At 41.7% G+C, this 18,188-nt stretch overlaps 1 protein-coding gene across 1 annotated transcript in view; it reads right to left on the reverse strand.

Moving 5' to 3' along the window:
- The window catches only part of TAF4 (TATA-box binding protein associated factor 4), a 36,021-nt gene extending 17,833 nt beyond the window's left edge, over positions 1–18,188 (reverse strand). Inside the window, exons 1-2 of the mRNA XM_083873052.1 lie at positions 17,810–18,188; positions 14,774–15,859 (exon numbers count right to left, since the gene is read on the reverse strand). Coding sequence (XP_083729178.1) covers positions 14,774–15,859; positions 17,810–18,125 — 1,402 coding nt within the window. The 5' untranslated portion in view covers positions 18,126–18,188. The remainder of the gene's footprint in view (positions 1–14,773; positions 15,860–17,809) is intronic.

Here is an 18,188-nt window from a genome sequence, read left to right on the forward strand (position 1 = left end):
GGCATCAGGCAGTGGCCCAGAGCTCTGTGACAGCTGCTCCTATCTCCAGCCATTGGGTGTAACTGCAATGTGTCTCCCCAAAATATGAAAGAGAGAGAAAAGAGGGGAAATAACCACAAAGTGAAGGTTCAATACCCATGAAGTGTGAGCACAACATCTGAACAATGAAGTATTCTCCCTGAGCTACATGCAAAATTAGAACATGCCTACACATTAACATAACACAACTGCTCGAACAGACAGTTGAAAAGCATATTAATGGGAGCTTTAGAAAACATATCAAGAAAGTTCAATTTTTGGCAGCAGACAGACAAAACAATCATTTGTGATTCAAACCCTGACTTTAAGCACTACCCTGTTAGATTTCTAACTATGGGAAGTCTGAAGTACTTCTTTCAAGTATTGAAGTCATAATAAAAAAGTAACTCATACAAAGCCACATTTATATCTGTCACTATTTATATAGTTCTTTCCCACTCAAATTTGATACACAGTTATTTTTAATTTATATAGTTTCTAACATGTCATTAAGTCAGCCTCTGCCACTGATAAGTTCCTGTGCACAAGGGCTACATACAAACATAAAGACAATTATTACTATCTGACTAGTCTTGCATAAACTTTAATCACAGTATGATGATATGAGACATTTTATCTGTTTGGAGTCTTAGCTTGTTGGTGTTCGGGTGACTTTGGAAAAGGTGTAAAAATTCAGAATGTGATGAACTTGAAATTTCTGTGCAGAAATTCTCCAGTACTATGGTGTGCAGGTAAGGAAGTTTTGACTGAACACAAAACACCCCTCCAGCTTGATGGGAATTCTTTAAAAAGGGAGATGGAGCTGCTCTCTGAGCTTCTCTCCCCTCAGTCCAAATACAGACTCTTTTCCAACCCAATGAGCTAAAAAAGGAACTCACTAACCCAAAACTATACCCAAACTGGCATTAAGTGGATTTTCAGTGAAGTTCAGAAGGTCATTGGAGATAACTCAATTATGAATTAAAAACTAAATCCCATTTATCTCCTACTTCTTTACAAAATCACTGTGGGACTGTAACACCCCCTCCCTCCATCCATACATGAATCTCAGTTAATTCCTGACAGTGAAGAAAAGGAAGGACTGACAACCATACGTGTAGAAAAAGAAATTTCTTTCCAAAACTTACATTTTAAATATTTAAATGCAGGTAAGTACCATAACCTCAAACTCCAATGCATAAGGCTGCAAATGCTGAATGAACCAGGTCAGACCTGACTACCAGGTACTAGAAGACAGCTAGAATTGTATAATTTATCTCACTGTTTCAATTAAATCCAGCAACATATTTAAAGATGGAAAACATCTTTCTGTTTTATCAACCAGGTTTTTGTTCCTGGATTAATGGATTAATTACTATTTGAGATCAAACAGCTAATAAACATCACTGGAAACGTTCAAGTAGAAAAAGGTGACAACAAAACTTGGCCATTTTAAATATCTTTCTGTCTTCTTTTTCCTAGAAAGTCTGATCACGTGTACGCTAAAATCATATTCACTATTAAAAATGCAAACATTCAAGAATTCCTCCCAAGTCTCTCATTAAAATCTAATTAAAATTAAAATTAATTACCATTTTTGTTAGAAGTTAGATGCTTAAGAGAATCCTGGAAGAGGTTCATATTTTAGTTTGAATTAAACAATTCATCATGGCTCCAAATGAAGGATTAACAAAACTTGGTTGGTTGTTTCTGATGCCAAAAAGACTTGTGTTCCTGACCAGTACAATGGTCACCTCACATGTTCTTGCTGTGAAGACCTTCCCAGATCAATCCTGTTTACAAGACTGTTTGGGATGGAAAATGCCATCATTCTGTGGTGTAGCTGCATGATTCTGCAAGGTCGTCTTTGTCTCTTGCTTATTTGTAATTCCGTTTGCTAATGATATTTCCATTTATAAAGTGTTGTGTTTTGGGGTTCTTTTCTCTGTTAGTGTTTTTTTTCAATTAATAAAACGTGTAAAATCATGTACTGGAATAAAAAGTGAAGAGTTCTGGCCATTGAACATAGCAGAAAAACACAAACCAGGATTTTTTTTAATGCTTCCTTCTTTCTTTGAAACATGGCTTGGCTTAACAAAGACTAAAGAAAATAATTACCAGAATGATAAGGAAAACCAATAAAATATTTTGTAGCCTTTGCAGACCACTCTGATTACCTATGCAATTCCAAAGACATACAACTTCCTTGCTAGAGAACTCCTACAACCAAAAAACAAACCAAACTAAAATGGTTTCCTGTTTTGTCACCTATTTTTACTGTTAAATCTTGATTAATATTTATAGGAGCTGGACTTTAGCAAGCACCAAACGGGAGGACACAGCAAGGTGTGCTCGTGCTGCTCACTGGACTTAACAGTGTGCAAGGACAAAACTCTCACCTGTGAAACACAAACCCTACACAAGACCTTTATCTGATCCCAAGTGACATCAACTTTCTTTCTGATGCAGACACTCAACAGAAGAACAGAAGGTTCAACCTTACAGATATTGCTTGTTATTCACAATGTAGTTCATGGTTAGTCCAGATCAAGTCAGAACCATTACTAAGAATCTAGACTTTTAACAAGCTGGTTTTTTCTGAGACATAACAGAAGAATTAATGGATGTATGATCTTGAAAGTGCACGGAGAATATCCTTTCCTAGTCTCCTGAGGAAATTCTCTTCTTAAAGTAAAAAGGTAACTATAAATTTCCCAAGAAAAAAAACAACTGGGGTCAGGGAAAACTGTTAGGCAGTTCAGCAGAGAATCAATAGACACACATGTTGGTGCTCAGAAAGAATGTCCAAGCCTGAAAGAATAACCAGAGGACTGATGCTTCTGGTGTAGAAAACCAAAGTCCCTACAAACATGTCTAGAAAAGGAGGTTATTGATCATACAGTGCACTGACATCTGACAAATCTTCAAATCCTAACTAGATCTGCCAGGGAAGTTCACTAAGAGGTTGTCTTCACATCAAAGCCCTTTGGGCCTGAAGCTCTTGAGCACACACTCATTTGTGGCAAGATGCTGCAAACATTTGACATGGCAGGAAAATCTGCCAGTAATCCTAAGTGGGCTGTGCCATATTAACAGGAGAAAGCTTTATGAGAGAACCCTTTTGGTATTGTCAGAAGAGATTCCGTTGCAAGGAAAGAGAAAGTGAATGTGTGTGTAAGGTTATGCAAGTTATCACACACGCCACCACAAAAACCATCTAAAGCAAAGGGGCTGAGTCCATGCTCTGTAACTGATTGGATCAGGTTATACAGGGACCTCAGAATGACAAAACCCTTATAAAAGGACAAAGTTTCTAAGATTTTTTTCAATACAAAATGCTGGAATCCCAAGGAGACAGCTGGAGAAAAAGGTGCCAATACAAGCTACAGGAAGAGCTTTCAGAATAAGTAGTGTATGTGACAGGGTCCCTTGCTGCAGAAAAGGAAAAGATAACCTGGTACTGACATCAGTGCTGTCCAACAATCCACCATTCCTCCTCTTCCAGTACCTGATCCACCTGAAAAAACTCCCACTCTGCAGGAATGAAAGCCCAAGGAAAGCAGAAAGAATCTATTGAAGTCTATTATTCCACTGCAACTCCACGAAAATCTGGGTCATTAAGGAAATCTTCCTGAACACTAGATAATTTCTAGCTGATTTAGAATTATTTACACACATTAAAGAGCAGACTCTGTAACAAACCAGATAAGTAGCAGGTTATGAAGGACTATCTATACACCAACTCATGAGAAACAGGGATTACAAATCAAGACGAGTAGCACAGAACTGTAACCGGTAAAAAGTGTGGATTAGATGTTATTGAAGACATACTAGTTGTACCCGAGAAGAAATGTGCACCACTCTTAAGAATATATTAAATATACTTAAGTTTAGGTGCTTAAGTCCAGAAAAAATTCTACTTGAACTTTCTTGCCAAAGCCTTTGACCTCATAAGCAATCTGAGCTTTCAAGTTCCATCAACAAAAGTGGTTGTTTTGTAATTTCTATAAAGATGCCTTAGCTCCACAAGGATAAGCACAGTGCCCAAGGAGAGAGGTCTCCACAGTGCAGGAATCAGGAGGTATCAGCAAACACAACAGCTCTAAATCACCCCATGGCCATGTGAGGCTGCAGCTGCTCCAGAAGTGGCTGCCCTGCACTGGCAGAGGAGATCAGGGTGCACAAACACCAGGCAGTACTGTACTATGTTAGCAGGTGATCCGTTCCTTGCTGAGCTGCAGGTCTGCAGCTCCACAGAACTGCCAGGCTGGGACAGAGCTGTAGAGCTGTCCAGCACACTGGAGCAACCAATTCCCTCATGCCAATTCCCTTGCTCCAGAGTAATGGGCACCCCAAAACTGTGAGGCTGAGGCTCTGCACACAGCTGTGCTGAGCACACAGGACACACTGTGCTCAATGAAAGGGAACTGTTAAATGTTCAGCACCTGCTGCACTGAAGGAGAGCTACAACTTACTCTGAAAAAAATCATGTCATGACTGTCAGGTCATCAGAGCATCTCTAATACAAAATACTTGGAGTTTCTCCCAACAGGCACTAAAGACTGGCACGGCACAGAGTTTTAGACAAGAACTACAAAAGCAAATTCCATTTCCTTTTCCACTCATGTCACTCTGGAGTAAAGGAGAATTCTACCTGACACAGCCTAAAAGTTAAGATACAACATACAACTGCAGCACACTACTACTCCATCCAACCTGCACACACAGATTCCAACCAGCCATTATGGTCTCAGAAACATTAATTCAACAGCTGATTTATGATTGTTGTCAACACAGATGAAAGATATGTTTGCAAAGATCCTCAAGAATCCTCATTAAAGTGCATTTTGTACAGACCAAGTACAAAAGTTCACATTATGAAAATCTGCTTTTTTTCCTACAAAAGAGTCAACAGACAAAAAACTCAATTTCATTTTAAAAGCTTTTGCTTACTCTTACTATGCAAGAGTTCAGTTTCAAACAACACAGCTGAAGTGTACTGTCTAAAAGGTAAAGAAGTGAATCATTTGTAAAGTACTGATTCACAAACCTTTTAAGAATATAGTTAAAGGAATAATGTCATGTTGGAATGCCAAAAAGACGCTGCATTTAAGAGTGATCCCATATGTAAAAAATCTTACCTGCTCATTTGAAGAGGTGTGTAAGAATTGTTCTGGGAAATAGATCACTTTATATAGCAACAATTGACAAATGCTTCAACAACAATGTGATTTGAAACTATTTTGACTTGTCTGGAAAGCTATATTCCTTGAAAGTGTGTTAACATTCCTTTCTAGTCAAGCATACAAAGCTAAAACACCCGAGTGCTCTGTCAAATTGCAACCCAATCATCACACAAATCTGTCTGATGTCGAAACAGCTAAGAAAAGCACTATCAAGAGCTAAACCAATTGCTTTAATTATTGATCTCCAAGCAATTCAGATGTGGCTCTGCCATTAATTTCAATATACTTACATCAAACAACAAAGCAATTATACCAAAATCAGATTTGAGGTTGAGAAAGGAAGACACAAAATAAAGTGTCACTAATTCTTTACGTCTGTTATTTTAAATAGGAGGTTTTAAAAGTCAGCCTGTCTTCATTTGTGACAGTTTGTTTGTACCAAGGTGTGTCAACATTAGTGCAGTTCAAGCACCTAAAGAAATGGGAATGGCCAAGTTACTTTGCATTTATTACCACAGTCAGTACAGAAATACTTAATGAGGAGTAATGCTTTAAATCAGTGTTTTCCTCCTTCAGAATGCAACAGCCTAAAACAACTAAGTCCATGAGAAGCCATAAAGGACACCTTTCTTTAATTTGTCCCCACTGTGAATGCCCTACTCAAGGTACACACTGTAATTTTAGCTGATGCCACCTTTCTCACCCGGAGCCGGACAATTCCCACGACTGACAGCTCCCCAGGGCAGCCTGAGCACAAACATTCCCTCCACATCCTCCTCTGTGAGTTCATGCCTCTCTCACTGCCCATACAGAATTCTTCTGCTTTGAGAATATGCCAAACACTACGCCTGCGAGTTCAATACAAACCATCAACGGGGACATGATATTACATGCCATTTGGCTGATGGCAACATTTATTAAGTAGCTCTGCTTTTGCACTTAGTCTGAACACAGAAACAGAATTATTTTCACACCTATAAGCTTAAATTCAGAAAGCTTTTCAACAAAATCAGGTTTCGTTTTGATTTTTACTAACCATCAAATGCACAGTCCTGAGTAATGACTAAGCTTAATGACTGGGTATGACTAACACTTATAAATAATTAGTGCCTTTTCTCCCCCTCCCCCGTGGAGGACAGGGAAGGAAAGAAAATAAAATGATACACTGGTAAAAAAGGAAGAAAGAAAGGAACTAAGAGGTTGAAGCTCAGTGAATGAACACCTGTATCTTCTTCCAATCCAGCCTTAATACTACTGCAAACATAACTGCACATATGTCTGCTGAAAACTAATAACTCCTCACGCTTGTCTTTTAACTTCCACATGGTTTAGTCACTGTCAGCCTCCCTAGCCCAGATCTCTTCTCCCACACTGATCCCTCCACAAACACTCTCGTGGTCCCCCCTCTCCACCGACTCTTTTGCCACAGGTGCTGCAATTCCTCAGTGCTGCTCCTCGGAGGTGGCACTTGTGACTCATGTGAGCACAACTGGTCCCACTCGCTGCACCACCGCTCAGGCTGAGAGCACCTGATGTTATTACACTTGCAGAGAGGTTCTAAATCGAGCCCTTCCTCACAGAAATATTTGATTAATAAACTGAAGGAAGGTGTGCAGACAACTCAGAACAGCCTTGTTGCCCCCCAAACCTTCTCAGAAAGACTCGAGCATAGCACCACACCTCATTGCTTGGGTTTTGTTTATACTCTGATATCTAGAGGCCACATTTTTTCAACTGCACTGGTTGTCAGCACAGTCTATCCAGCACGTGCTTTATTCTGCACAAAAGCACTGTGATAGCTTTTAACAGTTCAGCTACTCTCAGAAGCATATATTAATCGAGTTATAATCATAAGTTAGACCATTTTTACAAGAGAGGCTTAGTCAATTCAGTACAAATCTTAGGACAGTCATGTCAGTCATGTAAAATAATATTACACACTGCTTTGAGTTTTATGTTATTCCTTGTCTAGGTACTGGGTGTGTGTTACTGAAAAATACATTTTAGTAAGGCATTTTAAGGGAAAAAGCATCAAAATTAAGATAAATAGCATTCGTAAGTTACAACTCAAATTTATAAACAGAGATCTACCATGGCAAAAAGTTACTTAATTTTCATCAATTATTCATTATTCATTCATTCATATCTTTCCAAATCCCACAAAAAGAGCTTGGTATCCAAACTGGACCTTGCACTAAATTCTGTACAAATAAAAGTAAAAACACCATCCCTGTTTAACCTATTTTATAACACATTTACACATTTTGCTGAGCATCAACCTCTGGCATTCAAGTGCAACTTTCTGATTACTGGGAATCTAAGTACTGAAACCCATCCTTTTAAATGTTATTTTGAATCTGACAACAGTTATAGACCCAAAGATCAGCTACATTTGTACAACACCTTAAGACAGCTCTACTGAGGTGCTGAATAGCTCTCACTGCAGGTGTATCAATTCCTTTTAATTCTCACCCCTTTTTTGATAATTGATAATCTTTACCATTTTACAGTGACAAAAATCAATGTTTTGTTCTCACAAAAAATATTCTATATTTTAAAAAACCCTTAAAGGCATAAATAAGACCTCAAGGACAATTATTATTTTTTACATTAAATATCATGCTAAAGAGATCTGAAGAGAATTACTCCAAGAGAGGAGAGTTTGTGGTAAAAAACTGGCTCTCAGTGAGACACCTGCACCTCCAGAAGACAACCAGCATTTCTGGAAAGAAATTCCCACAGATTAGAACTGGCATAAAACTGCCCTAGAAGGTTTAAAACAACCAAAAAGTTCTATTCATGTGTCCATGAAAAAAAAAAAAAAAAAAAAAAAGGAAAAAGGGAAAAAAAAAAGCCTCCTCCAATCTGAAATATGGATGACCACAGAATCTTTACACCTGTTTAATTACAACCTGTACACAGACCAGGCTGTATCAGCAATTTTGCTTTTCTTACAAGGAAGCAGATGCAAGAGGGCTGATATAATTATTTGCACACAGGAATAGACCTGTGGCTGTGCAAAGAAAAAGCCCTTTGTCACCTGTGAGCAACACACACTCCCTAGAGTTTGGCCTTCCCTCACACGGAGCTTTAGGGTTCATAATACACCTGAAATAACTGTCCATTAACCAGGACTAAAACCTCCTCTCTATCACTGTGATAGATATATGTGTTTCTCTTCAGTATGTGTTTCTCTTGAATGAGAGAAACTGTATTTTCAAAATTCTTATCTTCATGCATCTCCAACTTTTCTTCTACAAAAAATAATGCGCCCAACAAAACTAAACTTGCTAACAATCTTCCAACTAGCAAAAGCCTTTTTTTTCTTACATAAAGCAATGGCAACAAACTCAAGGAAAAGATCCAGATAGATTAATGGAGTTACAAGCATTCATAAAGTTTCAACACAAACAATAATCCTGACAAGAGTGGCTATTTTAAGGTAAAAATGCTGATTTTGAACATTTCTGGCAAAAAAATGCACATAATAACAAGAAATGTTTAATGTGTTAAGTGACTTCTATGTCGAGTTTTTTCTGAGCAGACTCAGTACTGATCACACAGTTTTTACATAAAGCAACCTTTCCACATATCAATACTTTCTCCTTCCTTGAACCCAGATAGTTTAAATATCAGTATTTTCAACTGTGTTCTAGCACCACTTCATAAAATTTTTAAAATTAGATTTACATATCATTTCCCAAGACAGGGAAGACAGGCAGCAGTAAGGGTTCTCATACACCAAAATACTCCACTTTAAGAGTTTGTGATACAATTTGTCTCTTATCAGTGGCCCAAACTGATCCATTTTCACCTCAGTTGGCTAACTGGGCTGCAGCATCCTCTGTAAGTAAGAGATTCAAGTCCTGGGCAACATTCAAATTTGTTGTCCTCAAACCAAGAAGGTTTTACAAGCAACCTGCTTAGATTTCCAAAGATGGAAAACAGGTAACTTCTTGCAGAGTGCAAAACACCTCAAAAGAAATAAATCACTTCTGGTTATTGACCAATAACCTTCATCACAAGCTTAGTGATACCCAAAACCCCCAGAAAATCACAATTTGATGATCATACAGACATAGCCATACATGCACTTCCAAAGGCTGTTGGGAACAGTATTTTTCATAACAATATGTAATCAGAGTTAATAGCTTTCATAGCTTAACAGAATCGCAATTATAGTCCCATTAGATTCCATCACTTAACAGCACAATCTTATCATATGTGCACAACATCAAGCTACTCTTTTTAACAGAAGCAAAAAACGCTCTTGCACAGCTCTCTGAGCCTGAGGTTCTTTGGGGTACAAAGCCAAGCGAGCACGAGTCCCTCAGTTATGGAAGTTGTGATGCGAACAAACACAACTTTCAGTCTGGTGACATATGGCAGATCTGATGTAGCAGATTCCAAATAAAGCAGAATGTTCCTTTTGCTGATGCATGATTTGAACATAAAATCCACCCCTCACCCAGAAGAGTTCTGCAGAAGAGATCCACGGTTATCTTCCAGAAAGACAGATACTGCTTTACATGCTAAGTATAGGACTCCCAAGCTCTAATCCTGGCAAAATATCGATTCCTGCATGGCCTTGGGCAAGTCAGAACTTCTCCAACTTGCTCTTTCCCCCAGCTCTAAAGTAGAGTTCATACTACTTTATTTACCAGCCACACAGGCAGGTTGCAAGGATTAAGTTTTATAAAATGCTTTGAAAGTAAAACATTCTGTAAGTACTCTAAGAAACCCCCATTGTCACGGTGCACTGCAGACATTATTTTTAACAAAATCGAGCCATGCCAACACAGTTAACAGGCATAATATTGGCAGCACATGCAACATACAGGGAAACTATAATGAGGATATGTTTGAACTCGCTTACTAGTCAGTGAGAAATAGAAACAACCACATTCCACTACTTCATAGTATTTCTTCTGTTCCTTTCTGTATTCCTCATATTATGGAATTCTGATGGTTTCCTCATCTATCTACATCCTAGTTCCTTTGGGCACTTCTGGGGTACGTGTTTCAAGTACAAAGTGACCTAAAGAAGGAGGCACTCAGTGTGAAAAAGTAACCCAAACTGCTTCATTTGATGCTTCTCAGTTGCCACCCTCAACCATTTTTATACACTCTCCTTTGCCCAACCACCTACTACCCCAACTCCCAACTGAAGGAAACAGAATTACTCCTGCAGAAGTTACTTTTCTGTTACTCCAGCTCCCAAAAGTACAACTGCTCAAGTCAAAACGACCCCAACCCATGCTTTAAATTATGTGTTCAGGTGGTCTTCCCATCCTAAAGCCACCATCACCATGGCCTGAGTTAGAATCCTTCTTGGACAGCGAACACAAGCTAAAAGCCAATTGGTTTCTACAAAAAAAGCTCCAATTTAACACCAAATGAGTTTTGAGCCTTTAAGGCCATGAAGAAAACCTTGAGTGTGCATATTCACATAGAGCATCTTCCAGGATGTGTAGATGTACAGCACTGATGCTATTTCAGGTATTCTTTCCTTCTGGAAAGCATAGAAGTAAGTTTTAACCACTGCTAGAGCTCAGAACTCTGGAACCCTGTTAAAGGGACCCCAGAAGTTTCTCTGTCTATAAAAGGCCCATCCTGTCCTCACCACAGAAAAAGCCTCCAGAAAGAAAGCAACAAAGAAATTTGTAGTCTCATCCCCTATCATCAGCCACTGGCAGATCCAACTAAGTTTTGGGAAAGTAATAAAGAAGTCTTATTTTTAGATACAAGGCAAAACAATTCTCTTCTACAACAGCTGCAGAACTGCACCACTGGTAGTGGAAAACTGGTCATGACTGTAGGAGTAAAAAAAGCCACAAAGACAACCCATCCTGTCTGCTATCTTCAAACAGGACTACATGTCACCAAATCGTATTTAATCAGGAAAATGCCAGTCTTTATGACCAAGCCACCAAATTTTCATAACTACTAACAGTCACTCAGAGGGTAAAAGAAAAGAGAGGGACAGAGAGAAGTGAAAGTTTCTAGATTTCAATCTCACCTAAGCTAGTAGAGAAAACTGTCCAGACCCACCTGCTCTATGTTATTCCCACTGCACACCTTCAGCACTCACCAATCTGCTCCTTTCTCTAAGCAGACACCTTAAAAACTTATTATGAGATGTTCATACATAAAGATAAAGCAGAAGAGAGTAAGAATACAAACTTGCAAGAAGAGAAACCAGATCTTTGAACCCCAAGCTGACAGTACTGCTAAGCACAAACTCACACGTGCTGGGTTTGTACTACAGCACTGCTGGAGAAGATGGGGTTTTCAAAAATTATTTTAAAGTGCCCAAGTTCTGCCAATTTACAAGATGATTCTACTCTGTGTCAGCAATGACCTCTAAACACTTTACAGACTCTGACAAAGCAAAATATAAATTTTAGCACACAATCCCAGTTATACTTTTCTGCAGACTTTTCTGAGCACCTCTAACAGTGGAACACTGACTTACTGCTTTAACAAACTCACTGATTTTCTACCTCTTACCATATTATTGTTCATAACACCTTTCCCATTACTGAAGTACTCAGAAACAAGAAACTTCATGAAATTTATTGCCAGTCAGTTTCGTAGTGTTGCATCCTTAATGCAGTGTTGTATAAACTTGTGTTCCCATCCCCTTACAAAATCATCTCACAGTATTTCCATGTCTTTTCTAAGAGGGCATAAATAAGGTTATTTTGGGACCATCATTACCCAAATCTGTGGAACTGGAGCACAAAGTTGCAAACACAGGAGGCTCCTGAAGAAAAGGCTAAGGACAACAGTCCTCTTCCTCAAAGATATCAGAAGTGGAAAACCATCATTAATTCACAAATACTCTGCAATAGCTCAGCTCCTTGGAGAAGAACACCCCAAAATCCAGTAAGGTCACAGCAATTATGGCCGACTGGCACTTCAAACATCTCCAGTCTGGTCAGTCAAGGTTTGCTGCACAATTGCCTTGATGTGACACAAAGCATTATTCTGGTACTAATATATTTTAAAGCCCATTGATGCAGTTTATGTTCCATGTGGTCTTTTGAAGAAAACCTTGAAAGGTATCTAATTTTCAAGTCCCACCTTAATAACTCCTGCTGACATTTTACATTCTGCTTTCCACCCAAGTGAAACTGTAACTGTATTTTGGAGAGCTAGAAACAGTAATTCTGGATAAGAAAATAACTGTAAACCATGTGCTGTCATGGTCGAACCTTCCATCAGAACTTTCTAAATGTTTATAATTCTTGGTGTAAAAAGCTGCGTGTGCAGTCTCTGATTTCAAACTATTTCAAGCACTGTCTTAGAAACTCTTACTGGGACACATTATTAACTTTCCAGAACAAACTTGTGGATGCAAATTCGATGCTTACAGTAGGTGCAGAGCACACAGGCACTGCAGGGGCAGCTCCACACTACCAAACTGCCTCCAAAACCTCGCCTATGATGCTGTCATTTAAAATACAATCTCAGAAGCACAGCCACCTATTCTCCTTTCACTATGAGTGTACCTGCACCCTGCTGAAGATCACAGCAGCTGCACATGGCCAGATTTGCAGAGGTGCTTGGCCCTTGTGCCTGAGAGATGTTTGGAAGAGCCCAGCATCCACCAACTCTTAAGTGTTTTGAAAGAGAAGGTTTATGCAAAGCATTTTTAAAGCTGGCTACTTTTGCAAAGTATAAAAAACCAAACTAAAGCAATGTAAAAGAAAAATAATCAGTCCCACAAAAAAAAAATCCTTTTCAATATTAAGTCTCTTATCATGCAAGAACTCAGTTTCCAATTTCTATGTACCCAGTCACAGATACTTGCTTATTTTAAGTCATGCTTATTCTTTTGAAGTCATAAATATTTCTTGAAGTGTAGGACAGGAAAAAAAAAGTGCTTCATAAAAATCCAAGTGCTTAGAACCTGTATTGTTTTACTTTGATTTGATCTATCCAGAACTCCAAAGGAACAATTTATGGTCCAACTTTGCTTAAGGACTGGCAATGCTGCTTCTAAGTCTAACACGTTTCAGGATGCTGTGGCAGTCTGAAAACATCAGCTACCTGAAAAAAGGTCCCACTGGACTCCACAATAATATTTTCCCTCATAATCAGGTTTATAATGCAGTATTAACAAAAAATGTAGGTATAAATGGCACTAGACTAAACTTGATCAATCCTTTGGTACACTATGTCAATAAAAAAATAAGGCTTTTCCAACCTATCAATTTACAGGCTTCAAATCAAGCACCACAATTTCAAGATCCGAGTTTTACAGCTATTTTTTTTTAAATTAGCAACATGTCATTCAAATTACTCATATATATGGAATAATCTTTCGCAGAAAAAAGAAAATAAATAATATTTATAATGGTTAGTACTTGGATACACAGAATGTTTGACAGACTTCATCAAACCACATGGCATCACACACCACAGATATTACACAAAAACACAGTGTTTAGTAACACAGCACATAATTCCTCATCTGCTTTATGTGACAGGTGCATTGCTCTGAGGTTGGTCAGGAGTTCCAAGAGATGTATTTTACTAAGACCACTTGTATTTCACTAAGACCACCTACTAAAATCACCACCAATTTCATTCAGCGTTACCAGCAAAATTTAATTAGCTGTTCTTTGCATACTGCTCTGGAAACAATGAGCAGTAAGAACACAGCCCTTGTATCACTATTCTAAGGACAGGAAGCAATGTGTAGGTTCACACAAGTATTTGCAGTTAAAAAAAAAAAAAAGTGGATACAAGCAACAAGCCTGACTCGAAATAATAGCAAATATATAACATTAAATCTCTAAACCTAAGATATTTAAGGAAGAGCAGAACAATTCTGAGCAAATAAATGCTTCTCATCCTGCTTTTCACTCATCCTCTGAGTTCAGGACAAGATTCCTTGTCCAGAGATGCTCAGCACTAAGCATGAGACCAGCTACTACAAAAGCTGCAGCCCTAGACACAACAGGGTGAGGTAAGGACATAGGAAGTCTGCCTTTTGTATCAGAATGCCAGTGACTGAAAAGATGATCATAGGCTTCAAATCTATGAGTTTTTAAGTCAGACTTTGAAGGTATTTAAAACCAAAGTAGGTAGTTTTCCTGTGTTGTATCTGCTGCTTCTCAGTCCATGGGAGCTCTGTGGTACTGCGGGCATGCAGGGACAGGAGGGAACTCAGCAGCACATGAAGGTTACAAACTACTGACAAAACCACCTGAAAATTCAAAATGTCTTTTGTGCTAATGAAATAACAAAATTTCATTGGATAATGTTCCATTGTCACACTTTGGCAGTTTGCAGCTTCATCTACACTCACACTGAAACAAAGATACCAGGCAGAATTATTTTCAATTACTGCTGAAAAGACTTTCTGGTCACTCAAAATCAGACACTAAGTAGTGGAATGCTACTATGCTACTACTACTCAACACCAGACCATTCTCATTGTTACATGTCATGCCTTTTGCACAATTCACAATTAAATGGCACAGAATCTTACTTGGATTCCTTCCTGAAAGAAAGAAAGACACTTTCAAAATAAAATCCCTCAATCCTCTCTGACTTACCTGGCGGTAACTGAAAATTCTGAATGTTAGTCGGATTCTGAGGTGGCTGAGGCAAACGAGGTGCTAAAACTGTAGGAGTCAAAGTTGCTCTGATTCCACTCGTAGTTGGTGTTGGAGTCCTTGGCAGACTTTGTGCCACTGTATTGGCAGTGCCTTTAGCCATTCCTGTGGGTGTGCCAGGGGCTGCAGGAGGTATCCCACCAGGATTGGGAGCAACATTGGACAGCCCAGCTTGCATAGTTTGCCCAATAATCATGTTACCCCCTGTAGTACTGGGCTGGCCACCAGTAGCCAGCGTCTGCTGCTGGGACACTGCCTGGACTATAGTTTTAGGAGACTCAGATTTGATGACCTGTGTGGCGGGAGCTGCCGGCACAGTGGAACCAGACTGGCTGTTCACAAGCGACGTCTGGAGGGAAACTCCAGATCCCACAGTGGCCGTGGCGACAGCAGGAAAACTCCCCACACTGATGGTCGAATTGATCACAGTATTGCTCCCGTTCTGAGTGGCTGCACCAGCTGCAGCCACCGTGGGTCCTGCAGTGTGGATGGGGGGCCTCACCAGCGTCACCGTGGGCGCCCCGGTGCCGACGCTCGGCGGCTGCGAGGAGATCACCGTGGGCGAGGGGGAGGATGCGGAGGACACAGCAGTGTTAAGGAAAGAAGTCTGGATGACAGTGTTAGAAGCTGAGGGCAAAACAGCGTTAACAGCGTTTCCTTTCCCCACGGAGCCGGGTCCATTGTTAACAAGAGGGGCAACAGCAGGTGCAGGAGCGGGGTTGGCCGTCACAGGAGTCCCGGAGAAAGCCGCGCTTCCTGTGTGGTGAGAGTTCATCACCACGTTACTCCCATTCAAAGTCTGCACCGTCGTGGTCCCGATCTTGCCATTCCTGGTGGACAAGGCAGTTGCCATGGTGCTGATAACCACCGATTTGCCCTGACTGAGGGTCCCTGGAGCAGTAGTGACTTCAGATCCTCCTGCTGCTGCAGTGGTGGTGCTGGTGCTCGTTGTGGTGGCTCCATCCAGAGCTGAAGTCTGGGACCTGGTGTTATGATTAATAACACCCCCCTGCACTCCTCCTGCCCCTGCAAAACAACAGCGAGGTTAAACAGAGCGAATGAGCAAGAAGAGAAGTCCAGTAAAGACAGAATGTTCTCCCTTATCACCAGGTCTTCTCCATCTCCCAAGCTGCCTGCCTGGAGCCAGGAAAACAGGACAGAGTACAAACTGAGCACGGCTTTGAAGACGTTATCTTAAAGCCTCAAATACCCCACCAAAGACAGGCAGATTCAGTATTAATTGTAATGTCCCTGCTTCTGACACTACAGTATAACAAAACAGGGAAAACAGATTACATACAAACCAAGGGAAGGGAATAAGAAGATCATTTAAGACCTCTTCCCCATTCTAGAGCCTGACATCCAGTTTAGAAACGGGACAGCAACTGCAAGGGGGGGGAAAATGGCCATGGAAGACACACTATTAAGACATACACCCTATAGCCAGCACACATTACTTTCTAATCCTGTCATCTCCTACAAAGTAAGTCAGTCAGATCAAGAGGCTCAAAAATAGCAAAATATGAAAAGTGAAAGGAAAGAAAAACATTGGTCTGGCAAGATAAGAAGTACTGCAAGGCCCGGAGTCGGTGTCTAGAAGACCCCTCTTCCTTATTACAGAATTTGTTCCGACGGATCTGAAGTTCCCACAGCCAGAGACAGTGAAAAATAAATAAATAAAAAGCAAAGCTGGTTTTCAGAAGGGACAAGATGATGTAGCTTCTTGTCCTGAATAATCCTCATGCCCCTTGATAAGGCCTGGTGTTAGCACAAGTACAATCACACACAGTCCAGGTCCTGGCCCTAAGGAGACAGAAATGGGAGAAGAATAGTGACAGGCAGACACTGAGATGCACATTATAAGGGTCAAGGAGATCCTCCTAGAAGAGCTTCATCGATCATAACAGAGGGTCTGTAGTATCTTCTTACACTTCAGCAAGACGAAATCAAAAATAAAAAAGGGGGGAGGGGAGGAATTGCAGAGAGCTTCTGGGGAGACATTTCTTTCAATCCCCCTGAAAAACAGCTTCCCTCCATTCCCACGGAGTGAGCCCTCAGTCCCAGCCTTCACGCTGCCCCCCTACAAGCCTCTCGAAAGGAAGGGGGGAATATTCCCAGGCAGCTCCGAGGGTGGGCGGGTGGGAGAAGGCGCTGTGCAAGGTGGGGTGTTGTGGCCTGAATTCCCCCCCTTCCCGGGACCCGGCGTTGTGACAACCCCCCCTTGAGGGCAGAGGAGGAATGGGAGGTGTTGGATGCCCCCTCCAAGCCCCTGGAACAAGGGAGGGGGTGTGGGGGGATTTATCAAGGCAGGCAGATATGGGGGGGAAGCATTTTGAGGGACTTCCTCCCCTTGAAATCCCCCCTCGCTTCCTCCTCTACAGGAAATAGGTGTCATGATTAATAACACCCCCTTCCACTTCAGCAACAGCGAAGGGGGAGGGGAAGGAGCATTTACACAGACAGCTAAGGCGGCATTATCAAGAGGGAATCCCCCCATAACCTCCACCCCTGGAAAGGGAAGGGGAGCAATCACAGGCGGCATGGGAGGCACAGCCATGACCAAGGGGGTGGGCTCTGCCTCCTTCAGTCCCCGAGATTAACAGAGCCCTTTTACACTCCGGCAACAAGGGCAGGAAAAGCAGAGGGGACCGGCAGAGTCACGGGCGGGCAGTGCCGGCTCCTTCAGCGGGGCGGCTGCCCCCACACATGATCCAACACCCTCGAGTAAGCACGGGCGAGGAGGGAAAATAAAGGGGAGGGAGCAGAGGCGCGGATACACACCGAGGGGGCATGATGAGGGGAGGCTCTCCCCCGTATGATCGATACCACCCTTTGCACTCCCGCTCCTGCCACAACGAGAAGGAGGAGAGAGGGAAAAGGGGGGAAAGCAGTGAGGGAAGGAGGCAGCGGGAGCTGGGGAGTGGGGGGAGGGGAGGGCCCCTCTCCCTCAGAGCCCCCCACCCCTGCCCACGTTACCTGCTTTTGTGATCTCTGGGGCACTCAGTCCCATCTTGCTGCCGCTGCTGCTCTCTGTTTGGGCATTAGCATTGCCTCCTACTACTACTCCTCCAGGGCTGGGGCTAGGGCTGCTGCTGCTACTGCTGCTGCTCACAACATGGTTCCCCAGCAGCCCCCCAGCGGCCCTCAGGGGCTCCTGCGCCTTGTGGTGCTGGTGGTGGTGGCCGGAGGCCGCCAGCTGGGACTCCAGGGAGCCCACCAGGTCGCTCACCACCTTCTCATCCACCTCCGTGTTCAGGAAAACCTCATCCAGCAGATCCGAGCCCGCCGCCATCTTTTTTTCGGAGGGTTCCTGTGAGCGGCTCCCTCCTCCCCCCCCTCCCCTCTCCAGGCTCCC

This window comes from Zosterops lateralis (assembly GCF_965231275.1).
Source record: "Zosterops lateralis genome assembly, chromosome: 16".
Taxonomy (NCBI): Eukaryota; Metazoa; Chordata; class Aves; order Passeriformes; family Zosteropidae; genus Zosterops; species Zosterops lateralis.